General features: G+C 35.0%; 1 protein-coding gene across 11 annotated transcripts in view; it reads left to right on the plus strand.

Annotated features, from left to right (window-relative positions):
* Nucleotides 1-14,831, plus strand: part of SPART (spartin) — a 47,021-nt gene that overhangs the window by 16,112 nt on the left and 16,078 nt on the right. For 7 of the 11 annotated variants that reach the window (XR_012017051.1, XR_012017050.1, XR_012017052.1 and 4 more), the window contains exons 6-9: nucleotides 2,969-3,163; nucleotides 4,147-4,305; nucleotides 4,385-4,475; nucleotides 12,711-13,023. Coding sequence is in view for 4 of the 11 variants with exons in the window: in XM_072797403.1 (XP_072653504.1) it covers nucleotides 2,969-3,163; nucleotides 4,147-4,305; nucleotides 4,385-4,475; nucleotides 12,711-12,984 (719 nt within the window). In the remaining 7 variants the exon portion in view is untranslated. Of the gene's footprint in view, nucleotides 1-2,968; nucleotides 3,164-4,146; nucleotides 4,306-4,384; nucleotides 4,476-12,710; nucleotides 14,233-14,831 lie in introns of those variants that run through there. The other 4 variants (XM_072797403.1, XM_072797401.1, XM_072797400.1 and 1 more) reach the window with 1 other exon arrangement.

Here is a 14,831-nt window from a genome sequence, read left to right on the forward strand (position 1 = left end):
GTAATATTCCATTGTATACATAAACCACATCTTCTTTATCCATGGACACCGAGGCTCCTTCCACAGTTTGGCTATTGTGGACATTGCTGCTAGAAACATCGGGGTGCAGGTATCCCGGCATTTCATTGCATCTGTATCTTTGGGGTAAATCCCCAGCAGTGCAATTGCTGGGTCTTAGGGCAGATCTATTTTTAACTCTTTGAGGAACCTCCACACAGTTTTCCAGAGTGGCTGCACCAGTTCACATTCCCACCAACAGTGCAGGAGGGTTCCCCTTTCTCTGCATCCTCTCCAACATTTGTGGTTTCCTGCCTTGTTAATTTTCCCCATTCTCACTGGTGTAAGGTGATATCTCATTGTGGTTTTGATTTGTATATAGAATGAAAACCAACTAGCTCACCAAATACTTAAGGTACAAGTAACAAAGTGGCAGAAAATATCCAAGATTTACTCCAGGGAAAATGATCTCTATCAAGAGACTATTTCTACCTGACCCATGCAGGCTCTATGCAAAGATAAGTAATCAGGGATCTAAACTGAGCTCATTGACTTTAGCCCATGATTGGTTTCTGTCCTGTGTCAGCAGATCAGTGAAGATCAGTAAAAGCTACAGTCCTGTGTTTCATAAATATAAAAGGTGAAAAAACATAAAGTAACTGCTTAAAACTTACCTATATAGAATATTGGTTTGAAAGGCTAGAATTACATTTTAAGAAGGCAACTGCCAAACATTTTAGATGAAGAATTTAGTAAGCTGATTTGGGAAGAAGTGGAGGATCTGTAACAATAGACTGATTAGAGGGCAGCCCCAGTGGCGCAGCGGTTTAGCGCCGCCTGCGACCCAGGGCGTGATCCTGGAGACCCTGGATTGAGTCTCACGTCGAGCTCTCTCCATGGAGCCTGCTTCTCCCTCTGCCTGTGTCTCTGCCTCTCTCTCTCTGCATCTCTATGAATAAATAAATAAATAAATCTTTTAAAAAAATAGACTGATTAGAGCCCTCCATTGGGTTAGATTTGAGTGAAATCATTTTAAGTCATCTGCCAACTTCTTATTTATTCAGCAAACATTCATTGCCTTCTATATCTCAGCATTAAATGTATGCATATAATGTGAATATGGATAAAAGAAATCTATATCTGGCACTACACATGCCCTTTAATTTCTTTTTTTTTAATTTTTTTTATTTATTTATGATAGTCACAGAGAGAGAGAGAGAGAGGCAGAGACACAGGCAGAGGGAGAAGCAGGCTCCATGCCCCGGGAGCCCAATGTGGGATTCGATCCTGGGTCTCCAAGATCGCGCCCTGGGCCAAAGGCAGGCGCCAAACCGCTGCGCCACCCAGGGATCCCTACACATGCCCTTTAAAAGATCTTAATAGCTACCAATAAAATATTACATGTTCTCATCTTCTATTGTAGTATCTTTGGTTTTACTGTATTATTTCTCTTACATGGTGATAGCTGCTTTATAATTTGCATCCTAATTATTTCTCTTCATCAGTCCTGTGACTTTTCATTTATCTAATTTCCATTTATTATTAGTCATCAGTGGACTCTGTCCCTCTGGTTTGTTTCATTGCAGGAGTATATAGTCTACTTGAGCTTTCCTTTGTTTCATTGTCGTTTATGATTTCTCAGTCTTCTTCAAATTCAGCTGATTTTTTACTTCCTAAATCTTTCAACCTGTAAGTTAACTCTAAAAACCCATATGTATTTTTTTAATAGAGGTCTTCAATCCCTTTTTGTTATGGGAACTCCTGACTGGATGGTATTTGTCTGGGTTTGAGACGTGGTCCTCCTCCAGGGAGGCTAGTGTTTGAGCTAGAGGTAGACATGTTGACTAAAATAGGAAGAAAAACAACAGTTCTCCTAATCAGTTATCACTTGGCACTTTATTTTTCATTGTTAGCATTTTTAAATAAATAGGATTTTCACATGATTGCTGAATGCCTGCTCACTCATAGGCCAGAGTAATTATGTAAAAACCATGCTACAGACCTTGGAAGAATATACTTAGGTATTTTATATGTATGGCTTTAAAAGCTTGTTGTTTCAGGGTTTAGCCAAAAAAGAAATATTTAATATTGTAAGCTCTCCAAGGCAGGGTAACAGTTCCTCTTAGAGGAAACTATTCTTCTATATTTTTTCTTGCTTTTCCCATCTCCTTCTGACTTCTCCTTTTCCCACATGTGCACAGGACCTTTTCACTAGAGAAGTCTATGCTATCCTGCTTTCTCTGTCACAATCTCATTTTTCATGCATGCTGTAAGAGAAGCATTGAAGGGCTGGAAACTACCATCAAGAAAAATGGCTAATCTAGGCTTCCCAGTTTTCTTCTTATATTTTTTCTTCTCATGCGTTCTTTGAGTATTCTTATGTCTGTCATTCACGTCCATGTTACAAGCTAAAAGGTGCTGAGATTGTGGGGTTTGGGTTTAGGATTGAGGGAGGACCAGGACCCCCTGCCTTATGCCTTTCATCCAAAGCAAGCAAGCAAGAGTTCTGCCTTGGTGTTTGAGATTTAGGTTTACTGGTTTCCAATTTGCATTATTTGTGTCTAAACCCTTTAACACTTCATAGAGGAAAAGTGGTTCCTGGACTAAAGCAAAAAGAAAAAGGATACCTGGGTCCTCAAGCTAGATACCATGTTACTGGCATCAAAACCCAAAATTAGTCCTTACTAGTAACATTGTGGTAAGTAGCATGTAGATAGATACCTATAAGTTGTAGTAGAAGCATAGAGTAATTCAGAACTGTGTTGAGTGATCTGTGACCTAAGTTCTTAAAGATGAATTTACTTAGATATATAATCCAGTTAGAAAATTAGAATTGTAAAGTTGAAAGTTTATGGCATGTTTGAGATATGAACAGTGAATTCCTTGTTTTTGTTTTCCTGTTGGTTTATTAAAGGGTTTACAGGTATAATCAGCTCTAATATTGTACACTTTAAAATTTTCCTATAAAAAGGTGCTTCCTGGGTGAGCTGGGGTTTGGTCAAAGGTGCTGAATTTACTGGCAAAGCAATCCAGAAAGGCGCTTCTAAACTCCGTGAACGGATTCAACCAGAAGAAAAACCAGTGGAAGTTAGTCCAGCTGTGACCAGGGGACTTTATATAGCAAAGCAGGCTACAGGAGGAGCAGCGAAAGTCAGTCAGTTCCTGGGTAAAGTAACTTTGGAGGACTGCTTTTTTTCAGTTAAATTAAAAACGGCTTCTTAATCTAGGTTAATCTGAATGTTCATTTAGATGGTTTAACCTTAAAAGTAAAGGATTAGGACAAAACAGTTTCACTTTGCTACTCATAATAGGGTTTGTAGCAACATCAACCTATCTGAGAGCCTTAGAAACATTTCACGTACTTGGCACACATTAACTGATTCAGAAACAAGATCCCTGCCTAGGTGATTGTTGTTTGCATATTATTTTGAGAAACATTGGTTAAAGGGTTATTTTGGTGTATCAGAGAGAGGAGTGCTGTGTCTTTCAAAAGGAATGGCTCTGAATATATTTGCTATCCTTGAATAGGATACATTCTTTTAAGAACAGCTCACTGCATAGTAGTTGGGGTCAAGTGGGAGGGATGTTTTATTTGAACTACGTTGATTCAGTGATTCTGGTGTCAGCCTTCCCAAGCAATATGCTACTAATTCATTGTCCTTTGAGAATCGTAAATCTAAAGTTTGTATTTTAAGGTAGTCCGATCACTCCTTAGTGAATTATCATTAGAGGAAGATTATCTTTTTGGTATTCAGTATTCTTTGAATCAGGTTTTGGTTTGTTTACTTTTATATAGACTTAAATACCTTATTACTATTTCAGTGAGATATTTGTTGAAATGGAGAAAACATAGAAATGGACATAACTGGAAAATATGAAAGGTGGACCTTGCCAAAAAGAAAATTATATTTTAGAAGCAAGGTTTTAATCACTAGGCTCTGCAAACATATCTTTAAACCAAATAAGAGCCTTTGTTTAAAAACTAGCCAGCCATGGTTCTCATCCTTATATAGAAATGATAAGTTATGCAATAAAATAAGTTTGCTCATGTAAGATGCTCATGTAAGAATTTTTATAAGTAAGAGTGGTAAAATCAAGGGAAGAATACATTTTTTTCTAAGTGTTTCCTTTTTTTTCTGGTTACATTAGTTGATGGAGTTTGCACTGTAGCAAATTGTGTTGGAAAGGAACTAGCACCACATGTCAAGAAGCATGGAAGCAAACTTGTTCCAGAATCTCTTAAAAAAGACAGAAATGGAAAGTCTACCTTGGATGGTGCTATGGTTGTAGCAGCAAGTAGTGTTCAAGGTAACAAAGGCCCAGAAATTTTACTAGGAAACTCCATTCATTTAGCTGTAGTCTTACTTACTTTTAAATATATTTGCAGGATTTTCAACTGTCTGGCAGGGATTGGAATGTGCAGCCAAATGTATTGTTAATAATGTTTCAGCAGAAACTGTACAAACTGTCAGATACAAGTAAGTTATCATTTTAATGACTAAATCTCTTTGGGCAGTTATAAGAATTCAAGATAGTTAAAATGATTGTGTCATAATTGGGTATATGATAAAAATTTTTTTCACTCTTTTTCTTAATAGTATTTAGGCAAATTAATAGAATTACTATGACTTTGTCTTATATTACTAATGTTATATTTCTTAATCATTAATGCAAAGAAGTTTAATGAAAAAGAAAAGCCTATAGTGACTCAATACCTTACTAACTGCATGTTCTTGATGGGTGATGTTTACTAGTAGTTTTGGTGGGAAAAACTTGAATTAAAATTAAACTATTGTACCTTGTTAACATTAGCCCCTTCTGTATACAAAGAATGTTAAATATTGTCACATCTTACTTGACTCTACCCTTGTTCATTCTTATTGGAATGGACAGACTGCATGTTATCTATTTCATATATTAAGAAGTGGACAAATATAGAAATGAGTGTTCTGCCCAAGCCAATCTGATAACTATTAAATGTGAGACTTAAAACAGGATCATTTGATTTTAGCTCTTTATTCTTTATAAGTCCTAGGGGAATCTAGGTCTAAAAATAAATCTAGTATGAAGGACCCGAGTTGCTTTCTTAGCTTTAAATTAGTTTAAAGCCTAATAAAAAATTTTTATTCAGAAAGCAAAAAGGTAATATTAATGGTATTCTCAACTCTGTTATTTATATTAATTATCCACTCAAAGCAGTTGAGTTCATACTTCTGTACCAGACATTGTGTCCAGTGCTTTTCAATATATGTTTAATCTTTAACACAATTTTTTAAAAGATTTTATTTATTTATTTGATAGAGCACACAAGCAGGAGGATCAGCACGCAGAGAGAGAGGTAGAAGGAGAAGCAGGCTCCCAGCTGATCAGGGAGTCTGATGTGGGGCTTGATCCCAGGACCATGGGAACATGACCTGAGCCAGAGGCTGGCACTTAACCAGCTGAGCCACCCACACGCCCCTAACACTATTTCTTTTTTTTTTTTTTTTTTTTTTTTTGAGAGAGAGAGAAAGAAAGGTAGGGGGAGGGGCAATGGGGGAGGGAGAGAAAGAGGATCTTAAGCAGGCTTCATGCCCAGCACAGAGGCCAACATGGGGCTCCATCTCACAACTCTGAGATCATGACCCCAGCAGAAATCAAGAATCCGATGCTTAGCCAGCTGAGCCACCCAGACATCCCTCATCCTTAACACTGTTATCTCCATTTTACAAATGAGGAAGCTGAAGCATAGAGCTGTTAAAATACCTCATTAAAGATAATACCCCTACTAAGTGGTAGAACTAGGATATAAGCCAAGTCTCTTTGTATCATGCAGTGTGAAAGAACCAACTCTGCCCTTGATGGGACATCTGTGCAGGTTTAGTATCTAGAGTTATTTTCCACCACTATCTATCATGCATTTACATTCTCTTCCCTCATAGTAAATTACCTGTGGCTTAGGAAAAACTAACTTAATTTCCAAACTGAGTTGATTTGGTCTCCATCTGGGGCATGCATACCTTTGAATCAAAGCAACATAGCATCTTGAAGTGTCAATTTGACCAAAAGATTTGGCAAAGAAAATACAGAATAGATCTGAAGTTCTTTTGGTGGAAATATAAAACCCAAGGCTTCCAACTTCCCTCTTGGTACTTGTAGCCTTGATCTTTAACACATCTTCTGTTGTGGCTCTGAGTTTACTTTGGTGGATCAGTCATAATAAAAAAAAAAAAAGTTTCTTCTTTTGTTGCAAGAACCCAAGAAAGTCAGACATGCCTTTTATGCCAGTAGTGAATTATTTTTAGATTATCAGTATCATTTGTTAGAGATAGTCAGTCATGTTAAAAGTCAGTAGGTTTACCCATTTGCTAATTTAATGAAAAAAAAAAAGCTTAAATACAATTAAAGAGCTTAATTAAAGATTTGGGATTCACATAACCAGCAAGGTTTTGGTATAGATTTTGTATTTTTGGTCCTTAGTGAGGAGAACCTAATAGGAAGAAAAGGACTTTTAACAGTGGTTCTGAGCTTATTTATTTGTTATGGTACGTATTGCTTTTCTTTTTATCCTTTCCTTCAAAGATTCGTGGAATGAAAAAACAGGTGAGAATTTGGTTAGGTAGGCTTGTATATAAAGTTAACTTTGGTCTTAGCAGAAATTTAATTAGAATGATGGAAGGGGTAGTGAGGATGTAAAGAGTTTTTGTAATACTGTTTCCTCTCTTAAGAATAATCTGGCCCAGAAGTAGAAATTCTCTTTTAAGAGAAGAAACTGCAAATATTAAAGCAGTAATAATTTAATGATTTTTATCACTGAAGAAATGGAAGAGCAAGTTATTTGATTTAATTTAGTTCTCATTTATTTACATAAATTTCCATTTATGAATATAAGTAATACATTTATATTTTTATATTTATGAATTTACATTTATTTAAATTTGTTTATACTTTGGAAAAGTATTTGATAGAGTAAGCTTTTTTGTTTTTCTCCTCTACTCCAACTGCTGGTAGTATGGTAAAATTTGTATTCTTATTTCCTATAATAAGTTATTCCCTCAAGCATTTTGAATCTGCCATAATTATGTGCATTATGCCTAGGTGAAAAACAAATGTATTATATGTACTTCTTTACCTGATCTCTCATGGTACAAGCCAGTACAAAAGTTATCTTTTCATTTAGGCATATTTAAAAGCAGATTGTGTTACAGAAGTATATTGTTTATACCTTTCATGTTTTTAATTATATCCATGGTTTTATTATATAGGATTATGTTCATTGCTTATGAATGTTTTACTAAGGATCTGTATAATCAATTTTACTCTTAAATTTTTAGTAAATTGTGTAGGCATTACTCATTAAGACTATTTTTGTCAATTACATTAATGTTCTTATTTTAAATTAGGAACATGAAGACCTACAGGAACAATGAAAAGCATTAAGTAACTTCAACCCACTATATTAATTGCAGTGTAGTATCTACTAAATAATTTATTACTCTTCTCCATAGCTTCTAAATTTCACCTTTACACTCCTTTTTTTCCATTTCAAATTTCTTAGAGGATAGGGTACCTGACTAGCTCAGTCAGATGACGTTGTGACTCTTGATCTTGTTGTCTTATGTTTGAGCCCCACATTGGGTATAGAGATTACTTTAAAAAAAAAAAAAAAAAAAAAAAAAAAAAAACCTTTAAAAAATACATAAATAAATTGCTGAGAGGAAAAAAAATAAAACTTCAGTAAGTAACATCTATTTTTGTTTTCCCCTCACTAAAATGTTATCTTAGAACACATTTCTGAATAATAAGCTTAGTAAAATAGTTTTTCTATAAGGAATTTACTTTTTTAAAGGTATTGTATTGGTTTATTTAATGAATTTTAATTAAAATTCCCCTTAAATTTGCACTGGGTGACAGGGCAAATTCAAATTCATTAAAGCTAATTCTTTGGCAGATGTCATATTACTCAAAACCAGTTTTATATAGCATCTATTCAAGAGTTATATAAGATCAGCCTTCTCTTTTCTGTACTGTAACTATGCAAGTATTTAAACATTATCATGTCCTTTACTTACTTTTTATTGTCTTCTAAATATTCCCAGCTCCTTTCACAATTCTATATGTACTATGGTTTCCAGTTCCCTTCATTTATCAGTATTCTTTGAAAAGTGGAACCCAGAATTGAATGTAGTATTTTGTGTTGTTTCCAGGTAGAACACAGTGGGACTGCATCCCTTGTTTGGTAATATTTAGCATTTGGCAAAGAGGGAATACAAGACAAAGATATCTTTTTAGTAGCTGTTGTTTTATCGACTCATGAAACTTTTTTTTAATGAAAGTTTATTTATTTATTTTTATTTATTTATTTATTTTTTTATGAAAGTTTATTTAAAATCTGGGCTTTCATCTTATTTTTGGACAGTTGATATTTGTACCTAAAATTAAGAACTTTATATTTACTTTAAAATTAAGAACTTTATATTTACACAACAGTATTGTCATTTAGCTCACTGTTCAATTTTGTCTTATCAGACTACTTCTTAGAGTTGTTGTCTTCCATATCCATTCATTAAATATTGGTTCTAAGGCTTTACTCTATGCTCAATCCTTTTCTATTCTTTGTGGATATTGTCTATACTGGTGTCTGTAGTTACAACCGATCATATTTGTGTTTCCAGTTTTTGTCTTAATCTTTATGCTTCATAAATCCCAACTACATAACCCTTCAGCTATTCATTTGCTGAGTCTTGTTTTTTATATTTATTCTTTTCTCTCCAGGCTTGTTACCACTACTGTAGAATAGACCTGCATCATTTCTCAGCTATCTTATAGCTTGTTTCCTATCTGGTTCCTCTGTCTCCCTCTTACTTACAATTCACAATGCAACCGAGTTAGAGCTGTCTAGAAACATAAATTTGGTTGTGCCATTGCCATGGATTTCAAGATAAAGTTTAAATTCCTCAACTTCACCTATAAGGTCCTTCATAAATTGGCTACAACCCACCTGTCTTGGATGGATAGACTAAGAAGGTGCTTTTTCTATTTTGAATATTTAAGATTAATATTTCCAAGAATAGTTTTGAAAGTTGCATGTAAATTAAATTTTAGGAAGATTTTTTTTGAAATTTGTTATGACTGAAATTTTGTTATAATTAGTGAAATCTAGAATCACTGCCAATATGCTGTCTTTGTAGACATTACTGAATGTGCTGGAGAATTTTTTTTCCCCTGGAGAAATTTCTGAAGAGTCTCATTCAAACTGTATATGAAGTCTCATTGACTTATTTAGAGCATACTTTATATTCATTTTTATTGCTCTTCAATTGGTAGTGTTACTTGGCATATAAAATCTAATAAGCTGTAATTAAACTTTTCAAGGAGTAAATAAAAAATAAACATTGTCAGGACACCTGGGTGACTCAGTGGTTGAGCTTTGCCTTCTGTTCAGGGTGTGATCCTGGGATCAAGTCCCACGTCACACTCCCCACAGTGCCTGCTCCTCCCTCTGCCTGTATATCTGCCTCTCTCTGTCTCTCATGAATAAATAATATCTTTAAAAAAATACTGTCTTTTTTTACCAGAAATAGACTTTCTAGTTTTTAGCAGTATAGTCTGAATCTACAGTGTATAGTTTGAATGAAGAAAAGAACTGAGCAGTTACTTATCAAGGAAGAGAAGAATAGATGCCTGCCAGGAATACTGGTTCTGAGGCATATTAGGAAGCAGAGGTGATAGATTAGGATACATTAAAGCAAATAAACACAACCACTTAAAAGCCATTTTATTTGGTCTTTAATTACACATTTTGTATAGAGGAATTTTCAAAGTGCTTTAATCTGTACATCTCATTTTATGAGATAAAAAAGAAGAAATTGATGAGATGTGAAGAGGTTGATACTTCACCAATCTTCTTATGGTTAGTTTTGGGCACAATTGGTATTAGTATGTAGTTTTTTGACTCCGAGTTTGGTACTGTTCCCTAAATTAACAGGAATTGCTGCTGAAATGGAGATAGCATGGAAAAACAAGCAAAACATCAGTGTATCAACACAGATGCCTTTTTAGTACATTACTGCTAAAAATGTAGCCTTTGGAATTGTGTTACATATAAAAATATCATGAGTGCAGTTGTAGGTATCAAACTGCATCAGTAGAATAGGGGAAGTGGAAGTTCTTGAATCTGGAGGATTTCCTTTATTCAAAAACACTGATATGGCCAAATTCTTAAGTTAACCATGTCACTTCATTTTAGCTCACATAGTCTGGAAAAGAGGAGCCCTAAGAGAAACCTCAACAGGACATCATGGTCATTCTTCTAGTGCTGAAACTGCTACCACCCCTTTCTTATCATTTAACCTTAGCCATTGCCACTTGATAATAGCATTTATGGGGGCATGATTGACAGAAGGTTCCATGTCTTCTTGCAAAATCAGCAAATTGCAAAGCAACAGGAACTGGCAAACAATAGTTAAGGAAGCTTCAGTGTCTGGTGAGAAAGCCCCAATCAAGAGTGTCTGGTGAGAAAGCCCCAATCAAGAGTGATATGGGGGTGCCTGGGTAGCTCATTCAGTTAAGCATCTGACTCTTGATTTCAGTTCATGATCTTGGGTTACTGGAATTGAGCCCTGTGTCTGGCTCTGCTCTCAGTGAGGAGTCAGCTTCAGGATTCTCTTTCCCTCTCCACCTGCCCCTTCCCTCAATCGCAGGTGCTCTCTGTCTCTCTCAAATAAGTAAATCTTTTTTAAAAAGTGGTATATGGGCAGCCCAGGTGGCTCAGCGGTTTAGTGCCACCTTCAGCCCAGGGAGTGGCCCTGGAGACTCGAGATCGAGTCCCACATCAGGCTCCCTGCATGGAGCCTGCTTCTCCCTTTGCCCGTGTCTCTGTCTCTCTTTTTCTATGTCTCTCATGAATAAATAAATAAAATCTTTTTTAAATAAATAAATAAATAAACAAACAAACAAATAAAAGTGGTATATGAAGCACCTGGGTGGTTCAGTCAGTTAAGTGTCTGCCTTTGGCTCAGATGATGATCTCAGGGTCCTGGGATTGAACCCTGCATCAGGCTTCATGCTCAGCAGGTAATCCGCTTCTCCCTCACACTCTCCCTCTGTACCCTCTCTCTAAAATAAATAACATAGTGAGATACACTCTAGCACAGAGATTGAAAAAAAAAAAAAAAAAACACCCAAGTATGAACAAGCTAATAGGATCACAAACCACTGTTCCAGGTTAGCCTAATGGTAATAGAGGACTTGTGAATTCAAAGGGTCCAATGTTAGTATAAAATGTCCAGGTATAAGTCACAAAGCACATAGGAATCTTCAGTGTGTCCTAGAGAAAATTATAAAATGTGCCTTTTTTTTAAGTTTATGCTTGCTGAGCAAGGAAAAATCTGGTACTTTAAAAACGGTAAGAGAAAAAAATGGGATAATTTTTAGTGTTTTTGTATAGGCTTTCAACTTGTATTTTCTCATGGAAATGGTACTAAACACAGATATTGATAATTGTCTATAATAACCACTTCTGTATAGTGCTTGTATAATTTCCCAAGCACTTTGCTATACATTTGATGCTCAAGAAACTGTTGGTAGATAGCAGAGGAATTAATCATTTTAAGCATTCAAGAAATAATGAATGTCAGGCAGTGTTCTTAGCACATAGGATTTATTAATGAACATGGCAGAGTTTGTTTTCTAAATAGGGTTTATATTCTAGCAAGATAAGCAAAAAAAAAAAAGGAAGTTAAGTTCTATACTATGTAGCAGGTGATAAATTATTGAATATAAAAGAACAGCTTATCAGTTTATCAGGAGATTGACGGATGGACCATGTGGGGTAAAGCAGTTGAAAATAGGTGAGATAGTGAGAAGACAATAATTAACTGACTTGAAGAAGGTGAGGCAGTGAGACATGTGAATTCCTGGGTGAGAATAGTTTAGGCAGATACCAGCCAGTGAAAAGGTCTTACTTATTGGAAGGAATTACTTCCAATAAGATGGCGCATGTGTGTTTCATGGGTTCAAAGAACAGCAAGAATGCCAGTGAATCTGCAGTGGAGTGAGGAAGAAAGTGTTGTAGAATCTTTGCTTAAAGCTAAGCTTGGATTCTGATACTTTAAAAGACCTAACCAGGGGCGCTTGGGTGGCTTAGTTAAGCATCTGACTCTTTATTTTGGTTCAGGTCATGATCTCAGTCTCTTGAGATTGAGCCCTCTGTCAGACTCTGTGCTGGGCATGGAGCCTGCTTAAGATTCTTTCTCTTCCTCTCCTGCCCCTTACACCCCACCCCTACTCCCTCTTTAAAAAATAAATAAAAGGCCTAACCAAATCTAGTTAAGGTAGAACTTGAAACCATTTATAGTGACTCTAGATTCTTTGTGTTCTATAGTTGCTTCATTGAAAATTTTCTATTTCCAGAAAGGGTGGGTTAGAAAAGGGAAACAGTGACTGATCTTTATTATATTTGCATTTTATTCTTCAATACAAACAGTTGTTATTACATTAATCTCAGCTAGCCCGAGTGTATTTTCACGCAGTTTCTGCTAAAAGAGAAATACAGCCTTGGCACAGTTTGATTTTATTCTTTACTCTGTTTTAGATTATTAATTAAATTGAAACATAACCCTTGATTTTGCTTTCAGGAATAACATACTAATCATGGGACTTACTTAATACTAAATCAGAAGATCTCAATTTATATTTATAATTTCATTATACTTTTTTTCAATCTTTTAAAGATACGGGCATACTGCAGGAGAAGCTACACATGATGCAGTAGATTCTGCCATCAATGTTGGTGTAACTGCCTATAATATTGATAACATTGGTATCAAAGCAATGGTGAAGAAAACTGCAAAAGAAACAGGACAGACACTCCTGGAAGACTATAAAATAGTTGATAATTCTAAGGGGAGTAATCAAGAAGGAAGAGCAAATGTAAACATGAAAAGGGAGACGGGTGAGCAGACAAAGGACCTAGAGAAGAGTGAGGCAAAGAAGAAAGAGAAATGATGGAAGTGCTGTGAATCACCTATACCAAAGCCTTACAAGGTGGATGCATTTTTGTTAAATAGGCAAATGTGGAATTCCCCACAGATTAACCAGTGTTTTAAAAATGTATTCATTCCTATGAAGTGACTATTTCATAAGCTTTACAGCATGTATTCTGCTTACAAGGAGAAGAATCAGTGTTCTTGCATTTGGCCTTTAGAAATATAGGGTTATATTCTCATTAAGTTTATTTTTTCTAAATGTGGCTAAAATATTTTTGCAGTTAAAATAAGACTAATAATACATGTGCTGTAAACCTCATTAAACCTAATGTTAAGCTATTTTTGTATTTGCTGTCTTTCAAAAAGCAAGATAGGAAATTATATATTTACATAAAATTTGGCATTTAGTAACCTTAGCTCTAGTTGTACTTGGAAGGAATTACTTAAAATATTGTCTCCTGGTTTTGCACTAATTGTGGATTTCTTTTTCTAGGTGCTTGTCAATTTTCAGTATATAAGCTAAAAACAACTATAATCCTAAACTAAAATAATTCTCAGATAACATTTAAGACTTTTTCAATACAGGGAATAGGCTAATCATGGAAAATAAGATGAAGTCTATAGAATTATTTGGTAGCTTATCTCTTTATTCAGAAGTGGAATGGTCTTTCTGATTTAGAATGAATACAAAGAGATTTTCAAGTCTTCTGGATTTAAACTGGTATTGATCTAGGAGCCTAGGAAATTTTGGTATATGATAATTATTAAAATTTGAAGTGATTATCATCACTTGAATTGGACAAAAAAGTACTTTAAGAAATCGCTTTACCATATCTACTTCTTTATTTCAGAAGGCTTAAATATTTATTAAAAATATGAACAATTTTTTGAATGGTAAATATATTTTTATTTTGGGATTTAGTCATTGGGATTTTATATGGTAAAACCAACAAATTATTAGAAAAAGCTCTATTTACAATCATGCTAAAGAATGTGAAGACTTTAGGCTTAATCCATGGTGGTGGGTGAGGTATAATAGTTTCCACTCTGGCAGAAGACAGGACATTCACAGACCTATAAGGTACAAATACATAAGTAAATACCCAGTGGCATTTTATTTTTGTTTACTGATTTTAAATGATTGGTATTGATTTTCATAGCTGTTGTCCATTCTAATATTTCTGAACCTTTAATGGCTGCTAGTTTATTAGACTTCATTCAAAACTATCTTTAAAGTGCTCTTTATGAATAAATTGTTTCTGAATTACTTGGCCTCAAATGTATTCACGGGATTTATTTTGGGAACACTTAGAATTGATAGATCCTTTCTCTAAGGCCAGGGATAATGTGGAAATAAAATTGAATTGGTAAATAGCTTCTATTTAGTCTCTGCCTTAAGTTTGAGATGTGGAATGACAAATATTGGATGCTAAAGTCTACAAAGTTAGAGCAGAGGTCAGCAAAATTGATTTGTCACAATTGTATTTGTTAAATTTGTATTTAGTTGTCCATTTCACTTCATTCTGCTCTGCTCACTTGGTTGTGGGTTTCTTTTTCAGATTAATATAGACACAATCATAATATCTTCTATATTAGAGTGTTCTAGAACCATTAGAGTATATGAGATAAATATACACGTGCACACGTGTGTGTATAAAGAGATTCATTACAAGGAATTGACTCACAAAATTGTGGAGGCTGAGAATAATTCCTAAGGTAGCCATTCAGTTAGCTGCAGACCCAGGAGAGCTGATGTGTTGTTGTTTTAGTACAAGTCTGAAGGCCCAAGAACTAGGTGAACTTGTTGGTATAAGTTCCAATCTGAAAGCCTGCAGGCTCCAGACCCAAGAAGAGCCCATTTCAGTC

The sequence above is a fragment of the Canis lupus genome, chromosome 24 (assembly GCF_048164855.1).
Source record: "Canis lupus baileyi chromosome 24, mCanLup2.hap1, whole genome shotgun sequence".
In the NCBI taxonomy this organism is placed as follows: domain Eukaryota; kingdom Metazoa; phylum Chordata; class Mammalia; order Carnivora; family Canidae; genus Canis; species Canis lupus.